Source organism: Scyliorhinus canicula, chromosome 21 (assembly GCF_902713615.1).
Source record: "Scyliorhinus canicula chromosome 21, sScyCan1.1, whole genome shotgun sequence".
Classification (NCBI taxonomy): domain Eukaryota; kingdom Metazoa; phylum Chordata; class Chondrichthyes; order Carcharhiniformes; family Scyliorhinidae; genus Scyliorhinus; species Scyliorhinus canicula.
The window spans coordinates 17,498,591-17,511,983 of record NC_052166.1 but is presented as its reverse complement, the minus strand read 5'-3'; the positions used below and the strand labels follow the sequence as shown (position 1 = coordinate 17,511,983).

At 48.4% G+C, this 13,393-nt stretch overlaps 1 protein-coding gene across 7 annotated transcripts in view; it reads left to right on the top strand.

The window, feature by feature from the left end:
• LOC119955564 (glutamate receptor ionotropic, NMDA 1) overlaps window positions 1-13,393 on the top strand; it is a 221,420-nt gene that overhangs the window by 155,739 nt on the left and 52,288 nt on the right. For all 7 annotated transcript variants that reach the window (XM_038781881.1, XM_038781882.1, XM_038781875.1 and 4 more), the window contains 2 exons: window positions 70-227; window positions 7,556-7,717. In XM_038781881.1, coding sequence (XP_038637809.1) covers window positions 70-227; window positions 7,556-7,717 — 320 coding nt within the window. The remainder of the gene's footprint in view (window positions 1-69; window positions 228-7,555; window positions 7,718-13,393) is intronic.

Here is a 13,393-nt window from a genome sequence, read left to right as displayed (position 1 = left end):
TATCTCTATTTATTACGAATGTGGAGTAAGAGCCCAAACATTTTTAACCCATTATTACTTTGTTTACAGCTTCGAAATCCTTCCGACAAGTTTATCTATGCTACAGTGAAGCAGAGCTCTGTGGATATCTACTTCCGGCGGCAGGTAGAGCTGAGCACCATGTATCGTCACATGGAGAAACACAATTACGAGAATGCAGCTGATGCTATCCAGGCTGTACGAGATGGGTAATACTCTCAACAACCTCTGAGACATTCACTAATCCTTCCCACACTGCTCCTGCAGATACAAAGTAATGGCACTGTTCCCTGTGCGAGCCAGAAAGTTCAATCTTCCATTTCTTAGCTTTAACGGATTCACCGATGTGAGGAAAAGCAGTGTTGGCGTTTCTACTATTTCCTTTACGCAGTCAATGAAGGAAATATCAGCCAGGGTCTCCCAGTCACAACAGCGTATGGTCAGGCTTGGTAATGGTGACCTCCACAGTCATTTAGCGAGATGGCATTTAAAAATCACCCTGCGATTTAACCACTGCGTTGCGGTAGGCGCGTATCTGGGTGGGCCAGTTAAAGAGCAGGAAAGGCCAAAATCGAACGCGAATCAGTTTGCTATCGAACCAGCCCACTCCTGATGGCATGTTCCGGATCTCGCCCAAACATGGCGAGCATATCATTAACCCCAATTTGCATTAATTTCCATCTCATTAACGAGATTGAAGTCGAATGCTGTGACCCTCCGGGAATTAGCCGGCTCTCCAGCGGGAAAGCACACAGGTGCCGTTTAGTGCTCCTTCTTAAAAACATGAAGCAGGCGCAATGGCTGCTGAGGGGAACTGAGGGGTGAATAGCCATTTCCATTTTGTGGCATGCAGCTCAAGGGCACTAGTGCTGCTCCCCCAGTGCTTTGTTTGGGGGGGCTCAGGGGGATAGGGCTTGGTCGGGGGGGGCTGAAGCATTCCAGGTCAGGGGTCGACTCTGGGCCGAGGGTAGGGGGAGGGTTGGGAGGATGTGGAGCTTTTCATTCGATCGGCCTTCAAGCCGTCTTTCAATATTGTGGATACCCATAAACGGCGCATGTACAGCTGCTGCCTGTCTGTCCGACCAAACACCTCCACAGAGCCCTGTTCTTGGTTATATGCTGATGGTCACTTTAACTCCCTTTGACTGTGACTGGCCTCCAGCTTCACAGCTGAAGGCTATTGCTAATGAGGAATTGGCCTTGTTAATTGTCACAGCTGCAGTTTGTGTTTGCTACTTGCTCCTGCTGGTGGCTGCAGATGCCTGGAGGCTGCTGGTGCTGCTTCCGTCCTTTTCCGTAGCCAGGAAGAAGGACAGTTTTTTCTAAGATACCTGGATCCTGGAACACTGGACTCAGGGGGATGAGTCCAGAAGGCTTTGAAGCAAGAAGACGCTGCGGGATCTGGTGCGCGACATTGTTCCAAATGGGTCGACGCCGTTGAAGAAATGCTTTCGCAGATTGCTGATGCTTTTGTTGCTGGTGTGGTGGGTGCTGCGTGTAACTGGCATGTCACCACAGGTTAAACACGCTGGAAGTCACGGATGTTCACCTGCACCTTGAGCGGCAGTGGAATAGGTGGATTCTAGGGAGGGCCTGCACTGCCTTGGCTCCTGGATGGAGAATGGCACTGATATGTAGAACAAGTAACACATTGGTGGATAGATCGTTTCTACGACAAAGGTCTGGACATGATGACACATTCTCAGGCTTATACTCCGTTTGTACTGAGGAACCTGTGAGGGATGATACCGTGTGTTTGTTTTTTTTTGTGAAAATGAACTGATTTTTAAAAAAAATTATTTTTGATCAGATTTTTATCAAAACATAATTTTTGCATAACCATTAACAATATTTAACACAACAAGGTAAACGTTAACATTATATTGAGAAAAAAGAACAAGAATATGTAACATTCCCCCCCTCCCCCCCCGGATTGCTGCTGCTGCTGACATTTAATGCTCTCCTAGAAAGTCGAGGGCTGCCACCTCCGAGAGAACCCCGCCATGGACCCTCTCAAGGCAAACTTTATTTTCTCGAGGCTGAGAAACCCGGCCATGTCACCAATCCAGGTCTCCACACTCGGGGGTTTAGAATCCCTCCATATTAAAAGTCCCTCAACCACTTTGTACACCAGCTCTACAGCAGACGACGCAACCTGGAAACCAAGATAGAGGCCATATTCTCAACTTGCGCTCAGGACGCAGCAGACCAGCTGCTGAACACCGCCAAATAGATGAGACAACGATACTATGCCACCTATATGCACACCAAGAACAGGAAGCTTGAGAAACTTGGCATCATGACCAGCAGCAACCAAGCCTCCCCCAGTACCAAAGTAGAAAACAATACAGGGAAATCTATTGCCAACTTGTCGGACTACACCCTTCAACCAGACGAAATCGAAGTCCTCAGCAGAGGGCTCAATTTCTGCACCACCACCAAAATGGACCCCATCAGTCTCGCGGCAGACACGGAGGAATTCATCAGGCGAATGAGGCTCCGGGAGTTCTTCCACAGACACCAAGAGGCCGACAGCGAACCCAAGGAGACTACCAATGAACCGGAACAGCAGACCGCGAGATCTGCGGTGCGGCAACCGAAGAGGAAAGAGTTGAATTGGACCCCTCCGGAAGGCCGCTGCTCTAGACTCGACATGTATGCTCAAGCCGTCAGGAGTCGCGTCAATGCCAGATTCATCAGTCGCATTCACAAGGCAGCTCCGAACGCCACCCAAGCACAACGCAACGCCATCCATGCTCTCAAGACCAACCGCAACATCGTCATCAAACCAGCAGACAAAGGAGGGGCCATCGTCATACTGAACAGAACGGACTAATGCAAAGAAGTGTACTGACAACTCAACAACCAGGAACACTATAGACAGTTACCCGCAGATCCAACCAAGGAACACATCCTCCAACTCAACAGACTGATCAAGACCTTCAGAGCACCCTATGTGCTCTCATCCCACGTACTCCCCGCATTGGAGATCTCTACTGCTTCCTGAAAATACACAAGGCCAACACACCAGACCGTCCTACCGTTTCGTGCAATGGAACCATGCGTGAGAACCTCTCTGGCCACATCGAGGGCATCTTGAAACCCATCGTACAAGGTACGCCCAGCTTCTGTTGCGACACGACGGACTTCCTACAGAAACTCAGCACCCATGGACCAGTTGAACCAGGAACATTCCTCGTCACAATGGATGCCTCGGCACTCTACATCAGCAACCCCCATGACGACGGTATTGCTGCAACAGCGTCAGTACTCAACACCCACAACTGCCAATCTCCAGACGCAATTCTACAACTCATCCGCTTCATTCTGGATCACAACGTCTTCACCTTCGACAACAAATTCGTCATCCAGATGCACGGTACAGCCATGGGGACCAAATTCGCACCTCAATACGCCAACATCTTCATGCACAAGTTTGAACAAGACCTCCTCACCGCACAGGACCTTCAACCGATGTTACACATCAGATACATCGATGACATTTTTTTCCTTTGGACCCACGGCGAAGAATCACTGAAACGACTACACAATGACATCAATAAGTTCCATCCCATCATCAGACTCACCATGGACTATCTGCAAAATCAGTTGCATTCTTGGACACACTCATCTCCATCAAGGATGATCACCTCAGCACTTTGCTTTACCGCAAGCCCACTGATAACCTCACGATGCTCCACTTCTCCAGCTTCCACCCTAAACACATTAAAGAAGTCATCCCCTATGGACAAGCCCTCCATATACACAGGATCTGCTCAGATGAGGAGCGTAACAGACACCTACAGATGCTGAAAGATGCCCTCGTACGAACGGGATATGGCGCTCGACTCATCGATCGACAGTTCCAATGCGCCACAGCAAAAAATCGCACCGACCTCCTCAGAAGACAAACACAGGACACAACCGACAGAGTACCCTTTGTCTTCCATTACTTTCCTCGAGCGGAGAAACTATGACATCTTCCTCGCAGCCTCCAACACGTCATCGATGAAGATGAACATCTTGCCAAGGTCATCCCCATACCCCCACTACTTGCCTTCAAACAACCACGCAACCTCAAACAAAGCATTGTTTGCAGCAAACTACCCAGCCTTCAGAACAGCGACCACGACACCACACAACCCTGCCACGTCAATCTCTGGAAGACGTGCCAGATCATCGACATGGATACCACCATTACACGTGAGATACCACCCACCAGATACACGGTACATAATCGGGCGATTCGGCCAACGTTGTCTACCTCAAACGCTGCAGGAAAGGATGTCCCGAAGTGTGGTACATCGGCGAGAACCATGCAGACGCTGTGATAATGAATGAACGGACATCGCGCGACAATCACCAGGCAGGAATGTTCCCTTCCAGTCGGGGAACACTTCAGCAGTCAAGGGCATTCAGCCTCTGATCTCTGGGTAAGCGTTCTCCAAGGCGGTCTTCAGGACACGCGACAACGCAGAATTGCCGAGCAAAAACTCACAGCCAAGTTCCGCACACATGAGTGCGGCCTCAACCGGGACCTGGGATTCATGTCACATTACATTCACCCCCACCATCTGGCCTGGGCTTGCAAAATCCTACCAACTATCCTGGCTTGAGACAATTCACACCTCTTTAACCTGGGGTTACCCCTATCTCTGGATCTGTAAAGATTCAATTACCTGCAAATGCTCGCATTCTAAGCATTGTCTGGCATCTTTGAATTTGTCTATATATATGTTTCTGGAACATATCTCTTCATTCATCTGAGGAAGGAGCAGTGCTCCGAAAACTAGTGTTTGAAACAAACCTGTTGGACTTTAACCTGATGTTGTATGACTTCTTACTGTGCTCACCCCAGTCCAACGCTGGCATCTCCACATCACACACATTAAAAGGATCTGTCTCCGGGCTACCAGGGAGGCAAAGGCCAATATGTCGGCCTTTTTCGCTTCCTGAACTCTTGGATCATCTGACACACCAAAGATCGCTATCTCTGGACTCGGCACCACCCGTGTGTCTAAGATCTTGGACATTGTCTTAGCAAATCCCTGCGAGAATCCCTTAGGAGCTGGGCATGCCCAGAACATATAGACATGATCTGCTGGGCTTCCTGCACACCTCGCACATCTATCCTCAACGCCAGAGAACATGCTCATTCTGGTTGCCGTCATGTGTGCTCGGTGGACCACCTTAAACTGGATTAAGTTAAGCCTGGCACATGATGAAGAGGAATTTACCCTGTTTAGGGCATCTGCCCTGTGGTAGTATGACTAGAGGTATTACGGTACCTAACAATGCCGAGACACCATTGGTGGATAAGGCTCGCTGCTTATTGGTCCATTGGTATGTAAACTTGTTATCTATTGGTTAAGGCTGTAAGGTAGCTCCGCCCAGTAAAGGTGGAGTATTAAAGCCCGTGTATCCCCCGCAGCTTCCTTTCTGTACCTGAGCTGCTGGGGAAACATCTAGCCTTCAGTTCGGACTACGACCTCGTTTCTGTGGTCATTAATAGTGCATCACACCCACAGGCCCGCATTCAGCTCCCCGCCTAGCTCCTCCTCCCACTTGTCCTTAAGATCCCCCTCTGGGGCTTCCTCAGCCTCCTGTTGTTCCCCCTCTGGGGCTTCCTCCGCCTCCTGTGGATCACAGAGAGTGAGTGCCCTGAGGCCTCCCTAAAACTAGGCCCCCCCAAGGTGTGTGTGTGTGTGTGTGTGCGCTGGTGGAAGATTTGGGTGAAAGCTCTGATGGTTTTTCAATGTCCATATTGGACACATCATCTTGGCTGGTGCCGGAGCTCTTTTGGACCTTGCTGGTGGACTCCTTGGGCTGCTCCCCTGATGTGCCTATGAGATAAGGGAGATTTCAGTTGTGCATGGCTGGGGCATACAGGAGACATGACTCACGTCAGTTTGGTGTGATGGATGATGGCGCACTAGATCCTCACTTGGTTTATTACTGCCCACCTCACCCTTGGTACAGGAGCGGTCGACTTACTCCCTGGCCAGCTAGAGGGCTCGCTCCTTGAAGTAAGAGGCAACTTACAACTGGAATATTCCTCTGCCTGTCTGGGATCTCTCCCTCTCATTGTATGCCAGTTAGCCTGCATGAAAACGGATGCGGAGAGTGTGAGCAGGACATGTGTCAGGGCAGATTCTAAGGAGGCCTGGCATTTGTGGATGGGGAGTGTGAACAGCGAGGTGATGAGGACACAACCCACAGGGGAGATGTAGATGTGTGGGAGAGGGAGTGGTGGTTTCCCTTTAGCTGGCTGTGAGTGAGCTCCCCGTGGATGGGTGATGGGTGTGTGAGTGCGAGAGTTACAAGTTATGGAAAGAGAGGCTTACCCTGTCAAAACGGAGGAGATCATTCATCCTTTTGCAGCACTGGATACCTGTTGCCCTGTGCAGGCAATTGGCGCTGACCACCGCTGCCACCACCTCCCATATTGGGTTGGTGTCCCTGCTAGCTGGGCTCCTCCCTGTGCGAGGGTAGGTCACGCCGCACCTCCACAGCATCTAGCAGTCTGCTGAGGGAGGCATCTGAGAACTTGGGGGAAGACTTCCTTGCATCGATGAGTAGCTATGGACCAAGGATAAGTGGCTGGTGAGTGCTGGGGCGGCTTTTAAATGGAGCTCCCCCATGATTAATGGGCTTAGGTGATGGCCATGCATCTCGTGGCCTGAAATTTGTTTCCAAAAGAGCCTTCGATAACGGTGGGGGGGAACCCACCGTCACCGCTGATGGGCTAAACAGGGCTTTGCCCACTCGCCACCAGACTTTGCCACATTTAGGGGAAATTCCACCCTGTATCTAAAGAGCTGGGTTGGAATGAATTTCTGTGTGATAATCTGACAGGACGTTGTGAGAGAAAATTGATTCTTGTCATAGCAGCACGGTAGCATTGTGGATAGCACAATTGCTTCACAGCTCCAGGGTCCCAGGTTCGATTCCGGCTTGGATCACTGTCCGTGTGGAGTCTGCACATCCTCCCCGTGTGTGCGTGGGTTTCCTCCGGGTGCTCCGGTTTCCTCCCACAGTCTAAAGATGTGCAGGTTAGGTGGATTGGCCATGCTAAATTGCCCTTAGTGTCCAAAATTGCCCTTAGTGTTGGGTGGGGTTACTGGGTTATGGGGATAGGGTGGAGGTGTTGACCTTGGGTAGGGTGCTCTTTCCAAGAGCCGGTGCAGACTCGATGGGCCGAATGGCCTCCTTCTGCACTGTAAATTCTATATCTATCGCAGCAGGCAGGAGGTCAGATGGTAAGGATTCCCCATTATGGTCTGTATTCAAACAATCACTGGGTGTTACCATGCTCAGTATTGTAAAGTGGCATGGGGAACCTTTAATGGTTAAATCTAGTCACCGAACTGCCAAACCATGAAATCAAGTTGGGGAGATGGCGGGGCGGGAGGGGTTGCTGTTTGATACAGTCAGTCCGGCTGCCATTCTGAAAGTGTTTTGGTGATATTTAAGAGGCGTTGATGGGCTGTTACAGATGCAGTGAAACTGCTGCTAATCAGGGTTTGTGTCATTCTAGCAAATTGCACGCATTCATCTGGGACTCGGCTGTTCTGGAGTTCGAAGCCTCGCAGAAGTGTGATCTCATCACCACAGGAGAACTGTTCTTCCGATCGGGATTTGGCATCGGGATGCGCAAGGACAGTCCATGGAAACAGGCTGTCTCACTCGCTATATTGAGGTAAGACACACTTTGCTGATATTCTAAACACCTGGTGCATGGCTGCACCTCCAACTTCTTGGGAAATCAATGGTTGACATTGTAATCTGAAAACTTTGTTTTCTAATCTATCTGCCTCTCCCCCTCACTCTAAACCCTCACAGGTGGGCACGGTAGCATGGTGGTTAGCATAAATGCTTCATAGCTCCAGGGTCCCAGGTTCAATTCCCGGCTGGGTCACTGTCTGTGTGGAGTCTGCACGTCCTCCCTGTGTGTGCGTGGGTTTCCTCCGGGTGCTCCGGTTTCCTCCCACAGTCCAAAGATGTGCGGGTTAGGTGGATTGGCCATGCTAAATTGCCCGTAGTGTCCTAAAAAAGTAAGGTTAAGGGGGGGGGGGGTTATTGGGTTACGGGTATAGGGTGGATACGTGGGTTTGAGTAGGGTGATCATTGCTCGGCACAACATCGAGGGCTGAAGGGCCTGTTCTGTGCTGTACTGTTCTATCTATGAATCAGTTCTGTCTCACTCAAAGCTCAGCTCAGTCTAAATCAATCATTTCTCTCTCTCTCCCTATATCCTCTCAAACTCAATACAAGCATTGACCTACATGTTTTTTAACCCCAAGTCTACATCAATCAGCCCCTCTTTATTTAGGCCCAGTCAGATGGACAATATCAAAACAGGTTAGAAACACTCCAGCAGCAGCAGTGGATCAAACAGGTAAATTAATGATTCCTTTAGACATGTTTAGTTTGACAAAAGATCAACATTTGAAACGTCAATGTATATTTTCCCTCTGCCACATTCCTCCCTTCCCCAGGCCACCATGCTAAATGTCCATAAACTTCCTTCACTGCACCACCACCCACACTGGATCCGAAAATCCCGATCTCCTTAACTCCTCTAGTTACTCTCCTATTGCATTTTGCTCATCTTGTCTATGGGATCCATCTCCTGCTCCCTCGGCCCTGTTCCCAACTAAACTGCTGACCACCCAACTTCTCTGCCGGGTCCTCATTTTGCTACGCATTGTTAATCTTTCTCTCTCTTCTGGCACTGTCACTCTCACCTCCAGAGTTGCTATCATCACCCCTCTCTCAAACCTTCACCCTACTCTCCTTGCAAGTTCAATTTCCCTTTTCTCTCTTAGTCCTTGAACTTGTGTGTTAGTTACTGCCTACCAAATCTGGACCATCTTTTCTGGACCTCCATCTTTGAATCCCTCATGTTTCGGCCCCTGGCACAGCACAGAAACATGCTGGTCAAAGTCACAAATGACTACCTGTGTGACTGTGACAAAGATAAACTTTCCCTCCTCATCCTTCTCAACCTGTCTGCAGCTTTTAACATGGTTGACCACACTATCCTCCTCCAATACCTCTCCACTTGTCCAGCTGGGTGGGACTGTGCTCACCTGGTTCCATTCTTATCTAACTAATCATAGCCAGTGAATCACCAGCAATGTCCTTTCTCTCTCTGCTTCCTCACCATTATTTCTGATGTCTCCCGAGAGCCTATCTACAGCTGCCACCTAACTCTCATCATACATGTCACATAATTGAATCATAGTGTCCCAACAGTACAGAAGGAGGCCGTTCGGCCCAATGAGTTTGCACCGACCCTCTGAAAGACCACCTACAGGCCCACGCACCCACCCTATCCCCGTAACCCCACCTAACCTACACATCTTTGGACACTAAAGGCAATTTTATCATGGCCAATCCACCCAACCTGCACATGAAAAAATAAGAAGAAAAAAAAGAAAACCGCTTATTATCACAAATAGGCTTCAGATGAAGTTACTATGAAAAGCCCCTAGTCGCCACATTCTGGCGCCTGTTCGGCGAGGCTGGTACAGGAATTGAACCGTGCTGCTGGCCTGTCTTGGTCTGTTTTAAAAGCCAGCTATTTAGCCCAGTGTGCTAAACCAGCACATCTTTGGGAGGAAACCAGAGCACCCGGAGGAAACCCACACAGACAAGGAGAGAAAGCACAAACTCCACACAGGCAGTCACCCAAGGCTGGAATTGAACCCAGGTCCCTGGTGAAGTGAGACAGCAGTGCTAACCACTGTGCCAACTTGTCACCACTGTACCTAAGGATACGACATGAGATTTTGCACATACACTGATGACACCTAGCTCTAACTCACCACTGCTTCTCTCAACCTCGCCACTGCTACTGAATTATCTGATGTCCAGTATTGGAAACTTGCTACAACCAGACATTGGGAAGGTGAAGCCATTGTCTTCAGTATCCATTACAAGCTCCATACCCCAGCTACACACTGTCCCTCTCCCTGCAGTCTAGGCTGAACCTGGCAAATTTGATGCTATATGTGACCCCAAGATGAGCTTCCGATTACATAGCCACATGACCAAGACTGCCTATTTCCACCTCCATAACATCACTCAATTCCATAAGCTCATCTGCAGCTGAAACCCTCATCTTTGCATTTGTTACCTCAAGCTGTGACATTCAAACACATTCCTGACCATTGTCCCACATTCTCCCCCCAGTAAACGTGAGGTCCCCCAATTCCCTGTTGCTGTCTCCAAACTCTCACCAAGTCCCGCTCCCCAATTGCCCCTATGCTCACTGATCCACACTGGCTCCAGCCTCAATGTAAACATCTCACCCTTGTTTTATTATGATCCTGGACCAGATCCCCAACAGTTGCTAGGATACTGGACAGAAACCCCAAGATGTGCTTGTTAGGTGAATTGGACATTCTGAATTCTCCCTCTGTGTACTCGAACAGGCGCCGGAACGTGGCGACGAGGGGATTTTCACAGTAACTTCATTGCAGTGTTAATGTAAGCCTACTTGTGACACTAATAAAGATTATTATTATTATTATTATATTTTATTGAATTTGTAAGACTATGAGGAAAGGATCCTTCAGGAACCCAATTTGCAGATTCTTGCGAATCTAGCTACTATTTAATCTGCCAGCATTTTCAGAAACTGCTATTCTGTTCACAGACAGAACTCACTGTTTCACAGAAGCTGTGTATCTGTCCATATCCCAACCTAAAACTGAATTTCAAAACTGAGAACTCGACACCTGACTGCTTGAGCCCCTGTCTCCTCCCATTAACTACATAATCTTACGAAGCTAAACACAATGGGCTGGGTTCTCTGCCGGCGGGATGCTCCATTTTTGCCGGCAGCCCGGGGTTTACCAACGGCATAGAGCTGCCCCACAATTGGAAACCCCATTGACCAGCCGGCAAAACGGAGCATCCCGCCGGCGTGCTGAACCATAATTCTGGCACGGCGGGACAGTGAATATAGCCCAATGTCTCTAATTACCTACCCCTCAGAGAGCTCTATTTATATAAACAAAATTCCATTAGCCTAACTTTTACAATGCTTTAATTGCACCTCTGTCTATAAAAGGCATGCTGCCTTTCAAATCAGGATTTTTGATAAAACAGGGCTGCAGCAGTCACACATTAACCTCGGAGTTTAATCCTTACTTCAACGAATATACCATGCAATATATCTGAAATTCCTACATTCATCACAGTTTTCAAATTCCTCCATGATTTCACCACACCCTATCCCTGTAATCTCCTCTCAGCCCACATCCCTCTGAGATTCCAGTACTCCTCCAATACTGCCAGTTTGCATATCCTCCAATTCTGCCATTTTGCGTATACCCAATTTTAATCGCTCCCCAATTTGCAGCCATCCTGTCAGGTGCGAGACATTAAGCTCTGGAACTGTCTTGCTAAACCTCACCATTCTGTCTCTTTCTCTCCTTTTGGCCATCTGCCCTAATATCGCCTCACGTACTACATGTGAAGCATCTTGGGACTTGGGATGTTATGTTATATTTAAAGTGCCATATAAGTGCAGATTTTGATCTTTCCAGCATGTTTTTTAAATCTAGAAAAGCACCATTTTGGTTTCTGTTTATAATAGGACAAGCAGTGTCAACTGAGTCAGCCTTGAAAAATCATCCTCATTAAAGTCTGAAGACAGGAGCTCAAATTGGAAGAGCTGCCTCATAGTTTATGGGCAGCACGGTAGCATTGTGGATAGCACAATTGCTTCACAGCTCCAGGGTCCCAGGTTCGATTCAGGCTTGGGTCACTGTCTGTGCGGAGTCTGCACATCCTCCCCATGTGTGTGTGGGTTTCCTCTGGGTGCTCTGGTTTCCTCCCACAGTCCAAAAGATGTGCAGGTTAGGTGGATTGGCCATGATTAATTGCCCTTAGTGTCCAAAATTGCCCTTAGTGTTGGGTGGGGTTACTGGGTTATGGAGATAGGGTGGAGGTGTTGACCTTGGATAGGGTGCTCTTTCGAGGAGCCGGTGCAGACTCGATGGGCCGAATGGCCTCCTTCTGCACTGTAAATTCTATGATAGTCTGGCCAATCAGTAGCCTGACAAGGTCATACTTACAAAATAGTAACTATCTGTCAACATCCCAGACTCCTCTATCATACCACCTGGTATCAGCTGTGGTTCAGTTGACCATGAAACTGTTATTGTAAAAACCCACCTGGTTCACTAATATCCTTCAGGGAAGGAAATCTTTCATCCTTACCTGTTCTGGCCTAGATGCGACTCCAGGCCCACCTCAATGTGGTTGACTCTAACAATGGGCTTAGCAAGGTGCTCAGTTCAATAAATGGTGGCTATTTTGAAGACGTGCAGGGGAAGTTCTCCCTGTTGTCCCGGTCGACATTTATCCCTTAAGCAACGTCACAAAAAAATGACAGATTATCTGGTCATTATTACATTGACACTTCTGGGATCTTGCTGTGTGAGAACTGACTGGCACATCTCCACATTACAACATTTCAAAAGTACTTAATTGGCTGCAAAACTCTTTTTTCAAAATATGCTCTGTCCCACCAGCAGGAGTGACCCGGCAGGGATGGGGGCCCTGTGATGTGCAAGTAGGTTGGAAACCTCAATACTGGCTCCCAACCTAATGAAATCTCATGACCTCAAATGAAACAAGGTCAACTGCCAATTATCACTTATTGCCCAAAGCCGACAAATTAGTTACTGCTCCATGTTCAACATTGTTTAGCAGATACATGAGAGAGGGAAAGACAGAGTATGTACTCTGCGTAGAAGGTTCATTACCTACCACTAAGTATGGCTAGGTGGCACCATGACTGACCACGAAAGGGACAATGCTGGAAAATCTCAGCAAGTCTGGCAGCATCCGTAGGGAGAGAAAAGAGCTAACGTTTCGAGTCCGATGACTCTTTGTCAAACCATAGCTGGGCGCGAGACTTGCTTCTGTGCTCCGGCACCATGTTTAAATAATTTTTAAAAAGAAAGAATATTCCTTCAGCCCTGATCCCCCCAATGCTCCCGATGCCCCATTTGAACTCTGGTCTCCAGATTATGACATCTAAATTACTAGTCCAGTAAAATGGATACTATGCAACTGTACTCTTGATTATTAATGGAGGAACACCTGATTCTTTGACGGTTATCGGCTCCAATCACTGAGAATTTCCAATATTCGCTTGTCAAGTTCATGGAGGCCCATCTCTTCACCTTGCTCCATGCTTGCGGACTAGTGCCCCTCCAGCTATATAACCAATTAGCTCTCTCGGATGAGGGAGATATCTATGGCCCCTTGTGTGTGGGCTAACTGGCATCACCATTATCAGACGATTCAATATATCCAGGTGAAGACTCAGGAAAATCTGTGACAAACAGGGAGC